Source organism: Lepidochelys kempii, chromosome 9 (genome assembly GCF_965140285.1).
Source record: "Lepidochelys kempii isolate rLepKem1 chromosome 9, rLepKem1.hap1, whole genome shotgun sequence".
NCBI lineage: Eukaryota > Metazoa > Chordata > Testudines > Cheloniidae > Lepidochelys > Lepidochelys kempii.
In genome coordinates, this window is record NC_136388.1 from 879,021 (window position 1) to 901,178 (window position 22,158).

Consider the following 22,158-nt stretch of genomic DNA (forward strand, 5'->3'; position numbering starts at 1 on the left):
CATACAGGTACATGGCATCCTCGACACCAACAACAGCCTGTACGCAGCAGCGAGAGACTTGCTTTGCCTTTTGATACCAGACTCCCCGATGGTACAAGAGCTAGAGTCATAGGTAGCAGCTATTTCTTCACAAGCTCTGGAGCTGTCTACGCCATCAGTGCCGTACCATTCGATTCCAGCCTCAGCACGGCAAATGTCGGTACCTACGAATAGCAGCTGGAACTCGAACACTTGGTACTCTCCCGGGGTCAGCCACCATGCTGTCCCACTACTGCCACATCCAGCCACAAGTCCCAGTCACCTGCACCATGGAGTACTGTGCCTCCAAGGAACCTTATGCATCCCAGTCCTGTTCTAGGAGATCTCATAATTCTCTATCCTCCTCGCAGAGATCCAGATCTTGGTACCCGGGCTCTCTCAGGGGCAGGTCTAGAGACAAGGGGCCAAGGGCTACTTTTCACTGGGGCCCCAGGACTTATCCATGGGCCCTCTGGAACCCATGGAGCATTCCATCCACTTTACGTACTTCTCCGAGACCTCAGTTGTCTAAGTCACCTCTGAGACAAGGAGAAATGTCTGGAGAAATGTCTTACGTACCTCAGGACCTGGTAGAGTAGCTCTACTGGTTAATTAAGCCATCTTGGAGCCTACAAAAATTATATGGCAAACACCAGGATCACTTCCTCCCACTGCCAAGAGAACAGAGAGCAGATACCAAGTGCCATTCCAAGGTCATGAACATTTCTATTCTCACCCTACCCTGGGCTCGGTGGTGAGTGTAGTCAATGATAAATCATGCCAAGGTCACGCCAAATCCACCTCAAAATAATGACTTCAAAAAACTCTTTTACTGCAAAATCTTTTTGGAAGAAACATTTATGCAATGTCAGGGTTACAGGTCAGGATAGCAAATCACCAGGCTCTCCTGGTCAGATACAGTTTCCCAGTCTCTGTTAACAGGCTAACTTTATTGACAAACTGCCAGAAGATGTTAGACAGGAATATTGAGTTGTGATTAACAAGGGTTGTCCAATCTTCCCATCATGCCGTCTTGAATAGGCTGAGGCTAGAGTGATGGCATCTGTGCCTATGATGTGACACTCTTTATGGCTGCAAGCATCTGGGATTCCAGCAGAGATCCAACTGACAATTGAGGATCTCCCATTTAAAGGCCCTAATTTGTTTACAGGGAAAACCAATGAAACGCTGCATTCCCTAAAAGATTCTAGGGCAGCACTTAGATCGCTGGGAAGGAACGTTCAGGCACTTTCATCATCAGACAACCCAGTGGTGCCATTTTACCCTCGGAGGCAGCCTGATCAAGCAGAGATGACATAAATTCCACAGGATAAGGCTACCTCCTCCTCCATCTGCTTCAACTTCATCAAGACAGTGTTCGACCTCTAAGCAGCCTATTGGACTTCTTAGTCGAGGCCAAAGTACCACTGTGTCTGAATCTCATCTCTCCTATCACTCCCTTTGGCAGCAGGTTAGCCCACTTCCTAGCTGATTGGACCCATATTTCAGCCAGATACTGGATACTGAGCACTGTGGAATGAGGATATTCCCTGCAGTTTGTCTCTATTCCCCATACCTACCTACCCAGCCCCAGTCCCTTTTCAGGGGCCAATCTCACAAGGCTTTTCTTATCCAAGAAATACAGTCTAGTTTACAGTTGGGAGCCAAAGAGGTCTCTCCTTAACGCTGGGGGAAGGGATTCTGTTCCCATTATTTCTGAGAGAAAACTCAAACCTATTTTGGACCTGCAAAACCTAAACAAATACATAAAGAGATAACATTTCCCCTGGTAACTCTAGCCTCTGTTATCCATCTCTAGATCCCAATGACTGGTTTGCCACTCTCAGCTTGAATGATTTCCACAAGGCTATCCACCAGAGCTGCAGGAGAAAGGTTCATCATGGCTAACATTCATTATCCATTCACTGTCCTGCCTTTCAGTCCGTCTTCAGCCCTGTGAGTCTTTTCAAAGTGCATGGCTATGGCGACAGTGCATCTCAGAAAGGCAGTTGTCCAGGAATTCCTGTACCTGGATGACTGGTTGATTCAGGGACGCTCCAGACATTAGGGGGAGGTTGGCATCAACAAGATCCAGAGACTCCTTCGTTCTGACAAGGATAAGTGAGTTCTCACCCCTGTGTAGAAAATCGGGCTTATTGGGGCAGATCTAGACTCCACTTCGGCAAGCGCGCACTTGAGCCTGGCCAGAGTCCAAGCAAGACAGGACCTCTGTGCAGACCTCAGCGCCCATCCTTGCACAGCAGTAAGGAATCGCCTGAGACTTCTGGGGCACAGGGCAGCTGGCACATATGTGACTCAGCATGGCAGCCTTTTCACCACAGAGCCATGCAAGGCAGGTGGAGTCAATCTACTGACCATCTCATCACCCATTGGACATGCTGACTCACATACCTGCGAGCGGCTTGTCATCCCTAGATTGGTGGGTGTACCCTGCCAATGTATGCAAAGGGGTTCCTTTCTCCTCGACTCTGCCCTCCGTGACATTGGTCACAAATGCTTCATCCCTGGGGTGGGGATCCTACCTAGAAGACCATCAGACTCAGGGTCTTTGGTCAGGTCAAGAACTCTCTTTCCACAGAAATGTTCTGGAACTACAAGCTATTCACTTGGCATGTCAAGCCTTCCTTCCACACCTCGAGGAATGTACAGTACAGGTCCTCACGGACAACACTGCTGCTGTGTTCTGTGTGAACAGGCAGTGGAGTGCCAGGTGGGATCGCCTTTGCCCAGAGGCTGTAGATCTATGGGGGTTTGAGGGTTCCATCAAAAATACAATCACACTCAAAGCTTCACACCTACCAAGGTGTTCAGAACTGCCTGGCAGATTGTCTCTGCAGATCATTCAGCAGGGATCACAAGTGGTCCCTTAGAGCAGACATTGCAAGATCCATCTTTCAGTCGTGGGGGGTACCAGAAATCAATGTCTTGGTTACTCGTCTGAACAGGAAGTGTCACCTGTTTTGTTCCAGAGCAAGTCACAGCCCAGGATCTATATCAGATGATTTCCTGTCGTCATGGAAGGACAAGCTACTAGATGCCTTTAATCCCGTCCCTCAGATTCCAAGAGTGTTATGCAAACTTGGGCAGGAGAACACCTTTATAATCCTCATCCGCAGCCATCCCTGTCGGTCTGAGGCCTTCCCCTTATCTCCTCAGTTATTCTCAAACCAAACACCCTCCCTCCCTCATTCCTTCTGGCCTTGCACCTCATTCTTTTCAAGGCCTTCCTTCTACATGCTAGTCAGGGCCTTTCTTCATATTACAGATATTTCCTTAACCAAACTTAAGGTAATGCTAACTCTTTAATGTCGTATTTATCCTACAGCTTTTGCCGGCTCTAATGGTTCCACCTTTTGAGCCGATGGCTCCACATTCCTTGCTCCATCTCTCCATGAAAGCAGCATTCCTGGTGGCCAGTGCTTCTGCCAGCAGGGTAGCAGAGCGGCGTGCATTAGGTGCTGACCCTCCAGATGTAGTTTGCAGATGAGGTTGATTTGCATCCTTACCCTACATTTCTGACCAAAGTTGTCTCGCACTTCCACCTTAATCAGGCTACCTACTTACCGAGCTTTTTTCTGAAACCTCGTAACGATGAGGAGGGCTCCATGCTTGGGATGTCCAAAAGGCGTTGGCTTGTTACTTGGACAAGACCAAACAATTTAGGCTGTTTCCTCAGCTGTTCATTTCTTTGTCTGCCAGACTGAAGGGTTACCCTGTCTGTGGGCAGAGAATTTCTTTCTGGATCTTGTCCTGCACCCTACTGTGCTCTGCCACGGCTAAGGCCCCTCTGCCCGCAAGAGTTTCAGTGCGTTCTACAAGAGCTCAAGCAGCGTGAGCTGCATTCCTGCATCAGGTGCACATTACTGATATTCGCAGAGCTGCAGCCTGGTCATTGGTGCCTCCTTTCACTAGACATGAAGCTGTTTCCCAGGCACTGAGCGATGGTGATGGGTTTGGATGAGCGGTGTTGCAGTCCTTGCTCAGACAGACTCCAAAACCATTGTCCTTGCCAAAGTGCTTGTGCGTCACCTGATGTGGAATGGGGATGTGCGATCACTTGAAGAAGAAAAAATGGCTACTTACCTGTTCTGTGACTGTTGTCCTTTGAGGTGTGTTGCACACGTCCGTCCCACAACCCATCTCCTCCCCTCTACACTGGAGTCAAACCCACTCAGGAGGGTTCTCCCTTTATACCCTCACCTGGTAACATGACCCTGGGGTGTGCACATGGGCTGCCCCAAGGGGTTCTGCCGGGGAAAAGGGTCTCTGGTTTTGTTGCCCTGGGTGTGCACCCACCTGAAGTGGGATGGACACGTGCAGCATGTCACTAAGTTACAGCACAGGTAACTAATAGGTAACCACCTTTGCCATTACAGTATTATAACAAACGCAGGCCCACCTAGGACTGCCCAGAGCCACCGGGCTAACTGCTATTATGCTGACACATCTGAGTTATCACATTGAGACTAGAAACATTCCCCTCTGCTGCACTGTGATGTTTTTATCTTTAGGAAGCAGCCTGGCACGTCACAGATGAGTGCATCCAGGTCCTTGGAGGAATGGGATACATGCAGGTAAATGACCTTGGCTCCATCCGCCCCGAGCAGAACCACATGCATCATTTTAAGGCTGTATTCAGGAGCTCGCAGTGCTCTGCCAAGGCAGCTGTGTGCACTCCTCTTGCAGGGATCACTTGAGTCTATTAAGGTCTTTGTTTGCACAGGAAGCTGGTGTCGAAAGAGTCTTGAGGGACCTGAGGATTTTCCGCATTTTTGAGGGCACCAATGATATCCTTCGCTTGTTTGTGGCACTGACGGGCATTGAGGTAAGGGGCTCTCTGTGGGCAAATACCTCCCCTTAAAGGCCTTGGCATTTTCCGGCACAGAGCGAGCATTGCATGGCCCAGCTGGGAGAGGGGGCCAGGAATCTGCCCTGCGACTAGGAGCAGAGTCCCTGCACTGCTCCAGTGCCTCCAGCAACAGCCTTTCCACGCAGTGCGGAGGGAGCCAGGGTGGGGTGCGGGCAGGGCTATGCCTCTGCCCCACACTGGCCCGCTGGGCTGGCTGGATGCAGGGGGGAGCACTCAGGCTGGTGCAGCTGGCTCTGAAGGGATTCTAGTGGAGTCAGCTATGAACCCTGCAGCCATAGTGCAGCCTCCTCACACCACCCGCAGCGCAGAGCGTTAGCCGCTGCTGCTGAAAGCCCTCTCCAGAATCGCGTGGGAGGGTAACGTATGGGCTGTAGAGATGGGCCTGAATCAAATGTGCTCAGATCCGAACAGTCCCAGCACTGGGGGTTGAATCTAAACCCAGATCCAGATCCACGCTTCATAGCTGGAGGGAGCCGTATGAAATTGGCTGAACCAAACCCTCCGTCCAAACACCCGAAGCTGTGACAGGAGGGGCTGGGTGGGGGGTTGGGCCAGGGATGGGCAGGGGGATGTTTTGGAATTTGGAACCTGATTGAATTTTGTGGCAAAAGTCCATTGCTGATGGTATGGGCCAAATTCTGCACTCCATTGACTTCAGTAATAACAATCGTACCCAGCTCTTGTGCTGCTCCCATGTGGAGGGGTAAATAACACTTCCTTATTCACGTTCTCCACACCAGCCGTGATATTAGAGACCTCTACCATATTTCCCCTTCGTCATCTCTTTCCCAAGATGGACAGTCCCGGTCTTTTCAGTCTCCCCTCATAGGTGTTCTATAACCATAGTCATTTTTGTTTCCCTTCTCTGTACTTTTCCCAATTCTAATTTATCTTTTTTGAGATGGGACGACCAGAACTGCACGCAGTATTCAAGATGTGGGCGTACCATGGCATAGGCGCCGACTTCTACTGGCGCCGGTGGGTACTTGACCCCGCTCTGCCCCCGGCCCCACCTCGACTCCACCCCTGCCCCACCCCCTCCCCCATTCCAGCCCCTTCCCCAAAGTCCCCGCCCCAACTTCGCCCCCTCCCTTCCCCTATTCCGACTCCTTCCCCAAATCCCCACCCCCGCCCCGCTTCTTCCCCCTCCCTTGCTTGCTACAGCTGTTTGGCGGTGGCAAGCGCTGGGAGGTAGGTGGAGCAGCGGGGACACGGCGCGCTCAGGGGAGGAGGCAGAAGTGTCTTATTCTCTTATTTCTGTCTTATTATGTATCCTTTTCCTAATGGTTCCTAAAATTCTGGTCGCTTTTTTGACTGCCGCTGCGCATTGAGCAAATGTCTTCATAGAACTATCCATAATGACTCCAACATATTTCTTGAGTGGTCACAGCTGATTTAGACGCTCTCATTTTGTATGTGTACTTGGGATTATGTTTTCCGGTGTGTATTACTTTGCGCTTATAAGCATTGAATTTCATCTGCCATTTTGTTGCCCAGTCACACAGTTCTGTGAGATCCCTCTGTAACTCTTCACTGTCTGCTTTGGACTTAAATATCTTGAGTAATTTAGACGTATTGGAGCATAAGCTTTCGTGGGTGAATACCCACTTCGTCAGATGTATGACAAAGTGGGTATTCACCCACGCAAGCTTAAGCTCCAATATTTCTGTTAGTCTATAAGGTGCCACAGGACCCTTTGCTGCTTTTACAGATCCAGACTAGCACGGCTACCCCTCTGATACTTGAGTAATTTAGTATCAAATGGAAACCTTGCCACCTCCTTTGTTCACTCCCTTTTCCAGATCACTTATAAATATGTTGAACAGCTCTAGTCCCAGTACAGATCCCTAGGGGACCCCACTATTTACCTCTCTACACTGTGAAAACTGACCGTTTATTCCTACTCTGTGTTTCCTATCTTTTAAGTAGTTACTGATCCATGAGAGAACTTTCCCTCTTATCCCATGACTGCTTACTTTGCTTAAGAGCCTTTAGTGTGAGATCTTGTCAAAGGCTTTCTGAAAGCCCAAGTACACTATATCTACTAGATCACCCTTGTCCTCATGCTTGTTGACACCCTCAAAGAATTCTAAGAGGTTGGTGAGGCAGGATTTCCCTTTACAACAGCTGTGTTGCCTCTTTGCCAAAATATTGTGTTTATCTTTGTGTCTGATAATTCTGTTCTTTACTATAGTTTCAACCAGTTTGCCTGGTACGGAAGTCAGGCTATCCAGCCTGTAATTGCCACGATCTCCTCTGGAGCCTTTTAAAAATAAACTGTGTTATATTAGCTACCTTCCAGTCATCTGGTACAAAGTCTGATTTAAATTACAGGTTGCATACCACAGTTAGTAGTTCTGCAATTTTGTATTTGACTTTCTATACAACTCTTGGGTGAATACCACTTGGTCCGGGTGACTCGTCACTGGTTGATTTATCAGTTTGTTTCAAAACCCCCTCGCTTGACACCTCCATCTGGGACAGGTCCTCAGATCCGTCACCCATCTTAGACACATTCCCATCCCAATTTTTAATGCTGTAGACTTTGTTCTCTTCTGCAGTGAATGGAGCCCCCTTGTTGGGGGTGCTGTATATACAAACACTTAGGTGGATGGACAGAAATCTGGGTACCATGTAATGTTGTAATGCAGAAATGATTCTTCATAAATCCTTCATGAATCCAAGCAATCTGTTCCACTGAGCTAAGGCCCTGAAATATGGTTTAGTTGCAGAAAATAAGGTGGTAGATTTTCATATTTCGCTACTGCAGGGGTTCTCAAACTTTTGTACTGGTGACCCCTTTCACCTAGCAAGCATCTGAGTGCGACCTCCCTTATAAATTAAAAACACTTTTTTATATATTTAACACTATTATAAATGCTGGATGCAAAGCGGGGTTTGGGGTGGAGGCTGACAGCTTGTGCCCCCGCCCCCCCATAATAACCTTGTGTCCCCCTGAGGGGTCCCGACCCCCAGTTTGAGAACCCCTGTGCTACTGTATAGTTAACCCAGAGATGCCCGGCACAACTCGGAACCTGCTGTATCAATCCCCTGAGGCTCATCCTGAGCATGTCCCTTTGCAGGGGTAGCCCTAAGAGTGTGTGTAATTAAATTCCTTTAATCATTTTTAAAACATTTTCAGTATGCTGGGGTCCAGTTAAAGAATCTGCGAACAACTGTCATGAATCCATCAGGGAAAACTGAGACCATCCTAAAAGATATTGGGATGAGAGCAAAGCGGTAAGCAGCACAGAGAACCTGTTACAGTTTGCCTGTCAGTTACAGTGGTGTAAAATAACATGCTGCTTCTACTGGCAGGGCGATGGAATAATGTTTCTGTATGGCGGGAGTGCAGAGAGCCGTTGAACCAAACTGTAAACCCTGTAAACGATGAAGCCTGCAAACTGTAAACCCTGTCTATGATGAACACCACTTCAAGCCAGGGGGTGCAGTAGCACCCCTCCACCCTTAGTTCCAGCCCCTCTGGTCCTGAGAGCATGCAGTGAAATCAGAAGTGATGCTTGCGATGCCAGAGCAGAGGCTTAATAGTGAGCCAGTCTTCCAGCACGGAACCAGGGGCGCTGTGACACTGATGGTGCCTCCTTTCAGACCAGCTGTAAAACCAAATTCCTGAGCATTTGTGGTCATAAGGATCCTATAGCTAGGGTGCCCAGGTGCCTGGTTTTCGACTGGAAAGTCCGGTTGAAAAGGGGGCCTGACAGTGTCCGGTCAGATCTACTGACCAGACACCCAAAGACCAGTTTCTGCGAGTGGGAGAGGCGAGAAGGCACTGGTTCATCACCTGCTCCAGCCCTTACTCAGCCAGGATCTCCTCCTACCTTCATCAGGCAGCTGCAGCCCTAGCCCCAGCTCTGCAGGCAAGTCCCTCCTGACCCAGGCGGTGGGGGGGTTGGAGGGAAAAAGCAGTGAGCAACAGGTGGGAGGGGTAAGAGGAGTGGACAGAGGCAGGGCCTCAGCGGAAGAGGTGGGGGAGGTGTGAGGGCTTAGGGGAAGAGGTGGAGCAAGGGTGGGGCTTTGGGAGGAATGGGCGGGGCAGGGGTGGGGCCTTAGGGGGGATGGGGAGAGGCAGGGGAGGTTCCAGCACTCCTGCTGAAGTGTCTGTTTTTTAAATATTACCAAGTTGGCAACCTTCCTGTGATTGGTTCCCTCTGGGGTGCCACTTGGAACTGGGATACCACTGAGCTCGCCAGTCCCACCAGCCTGCGTTTCCCTTACTCTGTGCTGCTGTGACAGGGTCTCAAGCCCCCTTCCATCACACACACACATGGCTGCAGCTTCACACAGGTGCTGGGATCAGTTCTGCATGGGAAAACTCAGCTAAGGAATTGCCCAGCACTCAAGTGCACACCCCCTTTGGAGTGTAAACCCAAAATTGTGTCGTCTTGCGCTGCAGAGAGAACTACAGAGCATAAGCTCATTGAAATTCGCTCCCTCCCTCAAAGTGGAGGAAGGTATGCACAGCCTTTTGTCCCCCAGTTATGAATTCCACAGACTGGTTTTAGAGAAAACAAAAGCAAGTTATTAACTACAAAAGATAGATTTTAAGTGATTATAAGTGATAGCAAACAGATCAAAGCAGATTACTTTAGTAAATAAACAAAAACTGCAAACTAGATGGGTAAGATATAAATTAGCAAATTCTCACCCTGAGTGATAAACCGGCTGGAAGATTCTCAAGGTACAAGCTGCCTTGGCTTTCCCAGGTTTTCATACACAGGCTAAAAATCCTTCTAGCCTGGGACCATCACTTCCCACAGTTCAGTCCTTGCCCCTCAGGTGTTTCCAGGTGTTGCAGGGAGAGTGAGGTACCTTTGTGATGTCATTTCCCCCTTTTATATCTCCTTCCCACTTGCTGGAAAGTTCTTTTGCTGTGACTTGGGTCAGACAGTTCCCACTGTGTCTCTGAGAGGTTTTTGTTGTACACAGTTCCTGGGTGTGCCTGCAAGGGTGGGGGAGATGGGGGATACCAGCGAAAGGATGACACTCAGGCCTGAAAACAGCAAGCTATGCTTTACTGAAGGAAGAAGTTACGCTCCAATCTGCGCGGGGAGTCCCTAGGGCATGCAGAGGGGCTGCAGGGGACTCTCGCTGTTCGGGAGAGCTGACCAGGCAGGACTCCGCTGGGAGCAAGTCCTCTGCAGTATTATATTCTCTGTGCTTATCTCGGGGTTACATAGGGTCAACAGCTGGTTACGTTCTTATATGTATGATTTATGCTTGTTATATAAACTGACTTGTTTACAGGCAAAAAATATGCTGAGCTATGCTAAGATATATATTTTGGCAGGGTCTGTCGGACAAAGGTCATTGAAACTGCCTGCCTCCTCCGCTTACATTCAGTCATGTACGCGATCCGCCACTTAGCTCCTCGCCAATCTTCCGCAACTTTGCCTCTACACTGGGGTAATCCTGGTGCTCCTGTTCACAATGGGGTAATCCTGGTGCTTGTGTGCATTTCCTCAACAAGCCATTAACCTTGTTTGGCCATTTTACTGTTGTACCTGAAAGGCTGCTTGTGGGTGTGTTCAACCTCAGAACAGGTTTGAGTAACACACACAGAGCCAAACTTCATAACTTCACATACGATGATAGCATGTACAATCCAACGAGATATTACTGTCTAGCAGATCCAGACTTTTAGAATGATACCTCACAAGACATACTTTGTACAAAACATATCCTAATTACATGACAGTGGTGAATATTGAGGTGTCAGGGTGTCACACCTGCCTATAGCCCTTTTTGCAAGAGTTGGGGTCAGGGACGGCAAAGCCTTCCCAAAAGTGGGGGACTAGGCCCCTTGCCCCTCTATGGCTCCATCCTTTGCCCCTGAGGCCCCATCCCCAGCCAAGCTGGAAGCCAGAGCTCGTCCAGGAAGCTGAGGACCCTCCACCTACCCGGGGTGGGAGAGCCCAAGAGCTGTTCCCAGCCTGTGTCCCCACCCCCAGGGCAGGTGGAGGATCTGTGTCTCCCACATGGCTGCCCGGGCTCCAGCTGCCAGCCTGGCCCCCCCAGTTCCAGCGCACCTGGTTGGGGTGTTAGACCAGGTGGTCTGGCCAAGTGTCCATTTAAGTGTTCATACTTTGCTACCTCAGTGGGAGTTTTGCAAGGTCAGACCTAATGTCCTGTGCCCAGAATGGTGCGCATGGTACGTCACATGCGTCATGTGATAAAGGTGGGAGGAAATTGTTCATGTAGAAAGGCTGATCTTGGTATGGGCACTTCCTGGAGATCGGGCACTGCCGGGTTTAGCTGCAGTTGTTTGAACTCAAACTCTTTTATGGTAGGAGTGAACCTTAGAAATGAGTTGTTGAAATAAGCTGACCAGATGTCCCAGTTTTATAGGGACAGTCCCGATTTGTGGGTCTTTTTCTTATATAGGCTCCTATTACCCCGCGCCCCTTATCTCGACTTTTCACACTTGCTGTCTGGTCACCCTATGTTGAAATGATACTGGGCCAAATTCATCCCTGCTTTACCTCCAGCTCCAGGGTATGTCTGCACTAGGAACCTGGCAGCATCAATAAAGACACTTACTACAGTGACACAAGTCACTTACTACAGTGACTTCACTCTCTGTAGTAAATCCAGCTCCCCAACAGGTGGTAACTAGGTCGATGGAAGAATTTCACCTAGCGCTGTCTGCACCAGGCTTAGGTCGGCTTAGCTACATCGCATAGGGTGTGAATTTTTCACTGCCCATAGTAATGTAGTAAAGCGAACCTAACTTTGTAGTGCAAAATAGTCCCCAGTGACTGCCATGCAGTTGCTCCTGGATGAGCTGCTGCGTTGTGTTTTAAACCCTTTGTCCTTTCATTTTTTTGCTCATCTCTTTTCTCCCTTTGCAGTAAAGTTGGGATTCCCACTGGCTTGTCTCTGGAGGGAATCGTTCACCCAGGCCTAGACAACAGTGCATACCTGGTAAGGGAATTCTTTCTGAAAGATTTATTTCTCAGAGCCTGACCCTGCAGCTGTTGGAGTCATTGGTAAACCTGCTGTCATCTCCAGTGCTGCAGGGCCTGACCCTTAAATTGTCTGTCGTATTATGAGATCTGAATTATTTTGTACGTTTCTTGCATTTTTAGCCTTAAAGCAAATAATTTTCATGACAGCATCTACTCACCAATGATGACGTTTTTGTGATTCACAGCATTCATCTAGCATCTGCTTTAGACGAAGTTCATGCAAGGAATGTTTCTGTAGCCTACAGTTAGGAATGAACCTGGAAGCCTGTGTTTTAAATGAAGTGTTAGCTCTTTAAAAAGTCTTTGCTAAATATGAACTTTCAAGATTCAGACTGAAACATCATTTTCACGTTTAAAATACCATTGCCCAGCTGTCATTTCACTCTTTCAGATTTGTCAATCTGATTTGTCAGATTTGTTGTCTCTGGCACAATAATAATAATTTACATTTTTAGTAGCATTTGGCATCAGCAGATCTCTAAGCACATTCTATCACTCACAGTGTTAGAGAGGGACACACATGGATGGACATGCACACACAAATGGCCACACATGAATGTGAACACGGATACACACACACTCTCTCTCTCTCTCTCTCTCTGTTTTCTTGTAGGGGCTGTACTTTCTCCTGGGGGTTTTGCTTTACTTCATTCTTGTTGTTTTCCCTTCATCTAAGATAAATTGTGGGCAAAGCGCACATGGAGACCCACAAGACAAAGCTGCCAGTACAGGAGACAAGCGTCCCCACGTACTGCCAGGGGGGCTGGAACAATTTGTATAGTGGGGGTGCTGAGAGCCATTGAACCAAACTGCAAACCCTCTATATAATCGAATCCACTTCAAGCCGGGGGGTGGAGCAGCACCCCCAGCACCCCTAGTTCCAGCACCGATGCATACTGCCCTGCCAAAGTGATTGAGCTGTGCCCTTGCGGGGCGAGATGGCCATTCTGTCTCCATGGCCCATTCCTTTACAGGCCTCACTGCTGAGCATATCCCCAAGGGCCCAGTTGTGATGGTGGTTTCTGGTCTGCGGAGGACCCCAAACCCTCAGCAGCTCTCCTGGGACCCTGGGATCCTATGTCACCGGCAGAGCTAGGGTTCTCCCTAGCTGGTTCCTGAGCACCAGCTCCCCAGCCCCACCCTGCTCTCTGAGTTTCAGTGACACCCAGAGGGCCAGTCCCCAGTGCCCGCCTGGGTGTTTTGTGTTGCTCAGGCAGCATAAAGCACAGGGGCTGCTCCAGGGGCAACTGGGGAATCCCCTGGCCAAGAGAATCCTTGGGTGTTGTAGAGCAGCTGCAGCTGGCTTCAGACCGCGTGCTCCCAGCCCTCATGGTATGGAGGCAGGGCAGGAGTGCCTTGTGCTCCAGCAATCCCCAGCTGATAGAGTGGCCCCAGGAGGCCAGTCCTGCCAGTGGAAGTTGGGGCAGCCTTGAGGCTGCTCAAAGTCATGCCAAGGGCTGAATCAGCTCCAAGCTTGGGGCTGGAAAGTGGCTTAGTGCCAATTCGCGTCCAGGTCCGAACACAGCGCAACTGGTCCCCAGGATCCAGCCCAGTGCCCTGTGCTGGACGCGCTTTTCCCAGCGCTGCTCCCTGATCCCCAGAGGCACCCACCCACCCAGCAGTGGTTGCTGAAAGTTACAGCTGTCTTGGAAAGGAAATGAACTGTTCTTCTGTGTCCATGTAAAGGTGACGAGGGCCATTGACCTGTTTGGTGAAGCTATTGAGAGCCTCCTGCTGAAGTACGGCGAGAAGGTGAAAGGTGGGTGCCTCTGTGGCTGCTGTCAGCCTGCTTCTAACCAGCCATCAGATGACGTTAAACGACATTCCACCATTTGGCCTGTCGTAAAACCCATCACTGGGGCACCGAGCCAGGGCCCAGGGTGTGCTCCCAGAGCAGCACTTCTGTCACCTCCTGCAACGCTCTCTTCTCTCCCCTTCATCCTCTCCCCATTTCCCCTATGAATTCCTTCCCGCGTCACGCTCCTTGCTCTGCCCACCGCACCTCTCTCTGAATACAGACCTAGGTGGTGTGCGTCCATCCCTTGGGGATCGATATGGGTCTCCTCACTGCGGCACGTCGGGGTGAAAGCTCCCCCCGTGCCAGCCTGGAGCGTCGCTGGGCTGCAGGACTGCAGTGCAGCTGGGGTGTCCGCATGGCCCTGTGTACCTGCTCTGCATCCAAAGCCCCACAAAGCTCCGCAGGCCAAGGTCTGTGTGTAGCACCAGCATCATGCAGCCCTGATCCTGATGGTCTCCCAGGGCTCCTGAACAGCTGTACGTGAGTCGTATCCTGCCCTCAGTGTGCCCATGACATTTCATTAACACCCAGGGGAGCTGAGTGCGCAGAGGCAGGATCCAACAGGGGCACCAGAAGTGATTGACCGATGGGTCTGGCTGGTTTGTTTAATTCGTTGGGGGCTGGGGCCGCACTGTAGGGTGCTGCTGAGCATTTGGCTCAGGAAAACGCTCCAGTCTGCGTGTTAGAGCCAACCAGCCCAGTGAGCGCCCTGTGCCAGGCTCCGGCGGCATCACCCCCCTCCCAGGGTCTCCAGTCAGTGGGTGGGTCCTTGTAGCAGTTTCTGGCCTGCCAATGTATCTGCGCGGTGAGAGCCGGTTCACTGGCTTCCGTGCAAGTGCTGCGGAACTGCTGTTAGTTTTCACTAGCATAACACGTGCGTGTGCACGCATGCCCCGTCTCACCAACGTCTCTTCTCCCAGACGAACAGTTTCATCTGAAACGCGTGGCCGACGCTGCCATTGACATCTATGGCATGGCTGTGGTGATCTCCAGGTACGTGTGGCTAGCAGAGGAGAGCGAGTGCTTGGGAACGCCGTTCCTGGCCTGGCTGCCCTCTGACCCTCCCAGGCTGCGGAAGGCGCTTGTGGGCACTTGGTGCTTGTGTAGACTTGTCCCTGCCCCAATAGCTTGTCTGCCACAGCAGCCAGTGCAGAGTGAGTGGTGGTAGGAGAGTGCCTGACACACGTGGGAATTTCTGTGCACATCGAATGGGCTCATCCCTGTAGCACCTGGGAAGCCAAACAAAACCGAGTGAGATCCTATGTCCCTCGAAAGCCAGGACTGTGCCTTTGCTCGCCCAGTCCGGGCGTCTCTAATACAGGGTCAGATCCAGCCGCTGGTGTCGGGGTGAGCATGGTGGGAACGAGTGGGACATGCCACAGCTGCTCGTTCTCCAGGGAAGGGCTCCAGGGAAGCAGGGGAGTCCAATCCTGTCCTCTGGAACCTGGTCGCTTTGGGGCGATGCTCTATGGCTGGGCTTGTTCCGCTTTCCTGCTCCAACCCGTTCTGACAAGTGCATTTTCTGCGCTCACAAAGTCCTTTGTCCCTGTGGCCCCTCCCTCGTGGCCACCGTCTTGTCTCCGCAGGGCCAGCCGCTCTCTGTCTCTGGGACAACCCACCGCTGAGCACGAGAAGCTCTTGTGTCAAACGTGGAGCCACGAGGTAGGCTACAGGCGGCTGAGGGGCCGGGTTTGGTTCACTTGCTGTGGCAGGCTTATGGGCTTGTCAACAAGCCAGCCTGTGAGCTTGCTGCCAGTCTCTGCAAGAGAGCCCTGCATGGCCAGTGTGCGTGCCCTGGGCCCCACACACGCCCTGAGGGCTCCGCCCCCCGTGCATCCTGGGCATGCCCTGGGCCTCCCCCACACACCCTGGGCCCCTGCATGAGAGCTCCACATGCCCCCCCCGTGTGCCATGAGTGCCTCTCTGCATGCCCTGAGCTCCCCCATGCACACCCTGTATGAGAGCCCCGCGTGGACCCCTGGGCACCTTTCCACGTGCTCTCTGTGTGCCCAAAGGCCCTCCCACCTGCATGCCTTGGGCACCCTGCACGAGAGCCCTGCATGCCCTCCATGTGCCCAGCACCCATGTACAATATGCTGCCTCTGCCCCCATGGCCTCAGTGCGGGCTACGTGAGGAGTGTTGATCTGACATATGGCTTGTGCAGGGAGAGAGGTGTTGATCTGCGTGTGGTCTGTGCGGGGCCGTGGCTACGTCAGGGGTGTTGATCTGCCGCGTGGTCTGTGCAGGGCCGTGGCTACGTGAGGGGCGTTGATCTGCCGTGCGGTCTGTGCTGGGCCGTGGCTATGTCAGGGGTGTTGATCTGCTGCGTGGTCTGTGCGGGGCCGTGGCTACGTCAGGGGTGTTGATCTGCCGCGTGGTCTGTGCAGGGCCGTGGCTACGTGCGGGGGTGTTGATCTGCCATGTGGTCTGTGCGGGGCCGTGGCTACGTGCGGGGTGTTGATCTGCCGCGTGGTCTGTGCAGGGCCGTGGCTACGTGTGGGGTGTTGATCTGCCGCGTGGTCTGTGCAGGGCCGTGGCTACGTGAGGGGCGTTGATCTGCCGCGTGGTCTGTGCGGAGCTGTGGCTACGTGAGGGGCGTTGATCTGCCGCGTGGTCTGTGCGGGGCCGTGGCTACATGCTGGGTGTTGATCTGCCGCGTGGTCTGTGCGGGGCCGTGGCTACGTGAGGGGCGTTGATCTGCCATGTGGTCTGTGCGGGGCCTTGGCTACGTGAGGGGCGTTGATCTGCCACGTGGTCTGTGCGGGGCCATGGCTACGTGCTGGGTGTTGATCTGCCGCGTGGTCTGTGCGGGGCCGTGGCTACGTGAGGGGCGTTGATCTGCTGCGTGGTCTGTTCGGGGCCGTGGCTACGTGAGGGGTGTTGATCTGCTGCGTGGTCTGTGCGGGGCCGTGGCTACGTGCTGGGTGTTGATCTGCTGCGTGGTCTGTGCAGGGCCGTGGCTACGTGCTGGGTGTCGATCTGCCGCGTGGTCTGTGCGGGGCCGTGGCTATGTGAGGGGCGTTGATCTGCCGCGTGGTCTGTGCGGGGCCGTGGCTACATGAGGGGTGTTGATCTGCCATGTGGTCTGTGCGGGGCCGTGGCTACGTGCGTGGCGTTGATCTGCCATGTGGTCTGTGCAGGGCCATGGCTACGTGAGGGGCGTTGATCTGCCGCATGGTCTGTGCGGGGACGTGGCTACGTGAGGGGCGTTGATCTGCCACGTGGTCTGTGCGGGGCCGTGGCTACGTGAGGGGCGTTGATCTGCCGCGTGGTCTGTGCGGGGCCGTGGCTACGTGAGGGGCGTTGATCTGCCGCGTGGTCTGTGCGGGGCCGTGGCTACGTGCTGGGGTGTTGATCTGCCGCGTGGTCTGTGTGGGGCCGTGGCTACGTGAGGGGCGTTGATCTGCCGCGTGGTCTGTGCGGGGCCGTGGCTACGTGAGGAGCGTTGATCTGCCGCGTGGTCTGTGCGGGGCCGTGGCTACGTGTGGGGTGTTGATCTGCCGCGTGGTCTGTGCGGGGCCGTGGCTACGTGAGGGGCGTTGATCTGCCACGTGGTCTGTGCGGGGCCGTGGCTACGTGTGGGGCGTTGATCTGCCGTGTGGTCTGTGCGGGGCCGTGGCTACGTGCGGGGTGTTGATCTGCTGCGTGGTCTGTGCGGGGCCGTGGCTACGTGCTGGGGTGTTGATCTGCCGCGTGGTCTATGTGGGGCCGTGGCTACGTGAGGGGCGTTGATCTGCCGCGTGGTCTATGCGGGGCCGTGGCTACGTGAGGAGCGTTGATCTGCCGCGTGGTCTGTGCGGGGCCGTGGCTACGTGAGGAGCGTTGATCTGCCGCGTGGTCTGTGCGGGGCCGTGGCTACGTGTGGGGTGTTGATCTGCCGCGTGGTCTGTGCGGGGCCGTGGCTACGTGAGGGGCGTTGATCTGCCACGTGGTCTGTGCGGGGCCGTGGCTACGTGTGGGGCGTTGATCTGCTGTGTGGTCTGTGCGGGGCCGTGGCTACATGTGGGGCGTTGATCTGCTGTGTGGTCTGTGCGGGGCCGTGGCTACGTGAGGGGCGTTGATCTGCCACGTGGTCTGTGCGGGGACGTGGCTATGTGCTGGGTGTTGATCTGCCGTGTGGTCTGTGCGGGGCTGTGGCTACGTGAGGGGCGTTGATCTGCCACGTGATCTGTGCGGGGCAGTGGCTACGTGCGGGGGTGTTGATCTGCCGCGTGGTCTGTGTGGGGCCGTGGCTACGTGAGGGGCGTTGATCTGCCGCGTGGTCTATGTGGGGCCGTGGCTACGTGTGGGGCGTTGATCTGCCGTGTGGTCTGTGCGGGGCCGTGGCTACGTGAGGAGCGTTGATCTGCCGCGTGGTCTGTGCGGGGCCGTGGCTACGTGTGGGGTGTTGATCTGCCGTGTGGTCTGTGCGGGGCCGTGGCTACGTGAGGGGCGTTGATCTGCCACGTGGTCTGTGCGGGGCCGTGGCTACGTGTGGGGCGTTGATCTGCCTTGTGGTCTGTGCGGGGCCGTGGCTACGTGCGGGGTGTTGATCTGCTGCGTGGTCTGTGCGGGGCCGTGGCTACGTGAGGGGCGTTGATCTGCCACGTGGTCTGTGCGGGGCCGTGGCTACGTGTGGGGCGTTGATCTGCCGTGTGGTCTGTGCGGGGCCGTGGCTACGTGCAGGGTGTTGATCTGCTGCGTGGTCTGTGCGGGGCTGTGGCTATGTGCTGGGCGTTGATCTGCCATGTGGTCTGTGCGGGGCTGTGGCTACGTGAGGGGCGTTGATCTGCCACGTGATCTGTGCGGGGCAGTGGCTACGTGCGGGGGTGTTGATCTGCCGTGTGGTCTGTGTGGGGCCGTGGCTACGTGAGGGGCGTTGATCTGCCGCGTGGTCTATGTGGGGCCGTGGCTACGTGAGGAGCGTTGATCTGCCGTGTGGTCTGTGCGGGGCCGTGGCTACGTGAGGGGCGTTGATCTGCCACGTGGTCTGTGCGGGGCCGTGGCTATGTGCTGGGTGTTGATCTGCCGTGTGGTCTGTGCGGGGCTGTGGCTACATGAGGGGCGTTGATCTGCCACGTGGTCTGTGCGGGGCCGTGGCTACGTGCGGGGGTGTTGATCTGCCGCGTGGTCTGTGCGGGGCCGTGGCTGCGCAGGGCTGTGGAGGTGTGTGTGCGGTGCTCTGTAGCACTGTTTGCCTGGCCTGCGTTCGAGCAGGAAGGTGCGGCCCGACAAGCTGGGAAGGCAGCAAGAGCAGAGGCCCAGATGCCTTTGCCCTGATCCTGCACTGCTGACGTCATTGGAAGCTTTACCCCGACTAGGCCAGTGATGGGTTAAGCCCTTCCTGCCTCGAGTAGCAAGTGGGCGGGAGGTGTGTGGCCCCCCGGCTTTCCTTGCAGACACCTACAGAACCCATGGAGGCTGGGCAGAGAGGGGAGGGGTGGGAGGGGCGGGCACACCGAGCCCCCGTGAGCTCAGGCAGTAAAGGGGGCAGAGCAGCAGAAGGAGGGGAGTGATGAGGAGGGAAGGCCCACAGCCTGGATGGGGGATTCCAGTGGGCTGCCCTTTTCCTCAGCTGTGTCCGCAACAGACCCTGGCCCTCTGGCTGGCTCGGTGCATGGGCTACACAGACAGAGTTCAGAGTGGAGTTTGCTGTCAGCATGTGCGTACTGGCCACATGTCAGGCTTTGGCTGGCCAGCTCCACATGCTAGCACGTGGATCTCCACGTGACGTGGGCCCTCCTTGTGGCCAGGAGTGGAGATGGGCTGTTTCTGTAGCCTGGATGGCACAAATGGCCTGGCCCGGCACAGTCGTCTCCTGAGGCTGCCTGTGACCAAGATGGTGATTTCCTGCACTAGCCCTGGGAGACTGACTGAATTCATTGTCAGTCTCTTTGGGGTCCGTAGTTCAAGGAACGGTTTATGAATCCCTCTGAGCTGGGGTTTTATGTAAACCCTCCAGGGGTAGATGGGACAGAGGTGAGGCCTGGGGGATCCAGGGACGATAGTGAACAATGTGCCAGAAAGGAGTGGACTCTTGGACCAAGAAATGGTAGGTGGATTTCCCAGGGAATGCCTAGGGAGAGGTGGATGCAAACTCCGCACCCTCAGTGTCATGGTTTGGGGTGCAGTTCAGATGTGTGACTGGTTGTGTCACCGCTTGGCCTGTAACCCCAAGGCCCTTAAACTGCTTTGCTACTGTTGCCACATGTCTGGACTCTGCGGCCAGCGGCCCTGCATGTCTGGGTGTTATGCAGCCCTGGGCCAGCAGCTCCAGCCGCCGGCTTGTTCTTCCACAGCCACACCCCAGTCTCCACCAGTGACCCAGACACGCTCCCAGTCCCGAATTTCCCCCAGACCTTCTGCTCTGAAATGGCCAGCCCTATCTTGGGACGTTCAGAGGAGTAATCGGTCCATTGCTCCTTTAAAGAGACAAAAGCTGAGCAGTTTAACTGGAGTTAATAATCATGTCAAGGCAGACGTGGCACAGGGTTGGTTTAGAATAAAAGTGAAATAAGTTTATTTAATCAAAAAGAGAGGTTTGGTGTGAGTTCAGGTATCAGGGATACAGTCAGAAACGGCTACAAACAAAGACAAGTGGAAACATGCATCTACCAGGCCTAAACATAACCTAGCAAGATACAGTCTTTGTTCAAGATGGTTTCTCTCACCCCAGTCTCCTTTCCAGCTTTTTACTGGCTCGCCTGGCCAGGACCCATCCCAGATCAAATTGCTCGGTTTCTTTGTCTCCTTAAGGTGAAGGATACCATATAGGGTTGCCAACTTTCTAACTGCACAAAACTGAACAGCCTAGCCCCGCCCCTTCCCTGAGGCGCCCCCCTGCTCACTACATTCCCCCTCCCTCGGTGGCTCGCTCTCCCCCACCCTCACTCACTTTCACTGGGCTAGAGGGGGTTGGGGTGTGGGTGGGGGTGAGGGCTCTAACTGGGGGGTATGGGCTCTGGGGTGGGGCCAGAAATGAGGGGTTCAGGGTGCGGGAGGGGGCTCCACGCTGGGGCCGAGGGACTTGGAATGTGGGAGGGGGCTGCAGGTTGAGGCAGGGGGCTGGGGTGTGGGAGGGCATACAGGCTCTGGGCTGGGGGTGTGGGCTCTGGGCTCCAGCCGGGGATGAGGGGTTTGGGATGCATGAGGCTGGTGGGGGTGGGGATGAGGGATATGGAGTGCGGGAGAGAGCTGCAAGTTGAGGCAGGGGGTTGGGGTGTGGGAGGGGGTGAGGGCTATGGGCTGGGGATGAGGGGTTACGGGTGTGGGAGGGAGCTCTGGGCTGGGGCAGGGGGTTGGGGTGTGAGGGCTGTGGGATGGTGGTGCAGGCTCTAGGATGGGTCCAAGGATGAGGGGTTTGGGGTGCAGGAGAGGGCTCCAGGTTTGGGAGGACTCAGGGCTGAGGCAGGGGGTTGGGGCACGGGCTTACCTCTGGCAGCTCCCAGTCAGCGGTGCAGCAAGGGTGCTAAGGCAGGCTTCCTGCCTGTCCTGGCACTGCGGGCTGTGCTACGCCCTGGAAGCGGCCAGCAGCAGGTCCGGCTCCCAGGCGGAGGTACCCATGCGGCTCTGCGCGCTGCTCTCACCTGCAGACATCGCCCCTCCCCCCCACATCTCCCATTGGCCTGTTCCCAGCCAATGGTAGTGTGGAGCCAGTGGTCAGGGTGGGGGTAACATGCGGAGCCCTGTGGCCCCCCTGCCTAGGAGCCAGACCTGCTGGCCACTTCTGGAGCACAGTATGCTGCCAGAACAAGTAGGGACTAGCCTGCCTTAGCCGGGCAGCACTGTCTACTGGACTTTTAACGGCCTGGTCGGTGGTGCTGACCGGAGCCGCCAGGGTCCCTTTTCAGCCAGGTGTTCCAGACACCTGGTCACCCTAATACCGTACGTACCATGGAGGGGGAATACAGGTGGAGTTGCACTGACCTGTGACACTGGCTTCAGTTCCTCTGTCATTAGCGTCACTGTAACAGCTCAAGGTGTGAATTCTGGATCTCTGCCTGTCCAGCTCAGGGACCCTAGCTCCTGTCACAAGCATTGCACTGGCTGCAGGAGGTGACTGATCTCTGATACCAGAGCACCAAGGGGATTTCTGATCGAACGTACATGTGGCTGCAGAATGATAGTGGCTACTTGTTGTATGCACATAGAGCCAGTCCTGAAAGCTTGGCCCACTGCATGTAAAATCACTCCCTCGGTCTGACTGCACAAGAGTTACAGCATATGGTTTAATAACAAGTAAGTGACTGGGTGTTTCTTTGTCCAATGCAGGCATTTGAGCGAGTGAGAGAGAATCTCCGAGCAGTGAAATCATCTACGTGGAATCAGTCCTTTGCTAACATGAAGCTAATATCTAATGCTGTTGTACGGAACCAAGGGATCCTAGCCGCACACCCACTGGGCTTCTGAACAGAAATGCTGCTTTGGTTGACAATGAGCAAAAGCTACAAATCAATCCTATTATATAGAGAAATATTACATGACA

The 22,158-nt window shown here is 54.0% G+C and overlaps 1 protein-coding gene across 8 annotated transcripts in view; it reads left to right on the forward strand.

The window, feature by feature from the left end:
• The window catches only part of LOC140917023 (very long-chain specific acyl-CoA dehydrogenase, mitochondrial), an 86,650-nt gene extending 64,492 nt beyond the window's left edge, over window positions 1-22,158 (forward strand). For 7 of the 8 annotated variants that reach the window (XM_073358968.1, XM_073358967.1, XM_073358965.1 and 4 more), the window contains 8 exons: window positions 4,551-4,613; window positions 4,763-4,864; window positions 8,052-8,149; window positions 11,779-11,851; window positions 13,582-13,654; window positions 14,614-14,686; window positions 15,280-15,355; window positions 21,945-22,158. In XM_073358968.1, the coding sequence (XP_073215069.1) occupies window positions 4,551-4,613; window positions 4,763-4,864; window positions 8,052-8,149; window positions 11,779-11,851; window positions 13,582-13,654; window positions 14,614-14,686; window positions 15,280-15,355; window positions 21,945-22,082 (696 nt within the window). In that variant the 3' untranslated portion in view covers window positions 22,083-22,158. Of the gene's footprint in view, window positions 1-4,550; window positions 4,614-4,762; window positions 4,865-5,810; window positions 5,888-8,051; window positions 8,150-11,778; window positions 11,852-13,581; window positions 13,655-14,613; window positions 14,687-15,279; window positions 15,356-21,944 lie in introns of all 8 variants that reach the window. The other variant, XM_078854337.1, reaches the window with a different exon arrangement.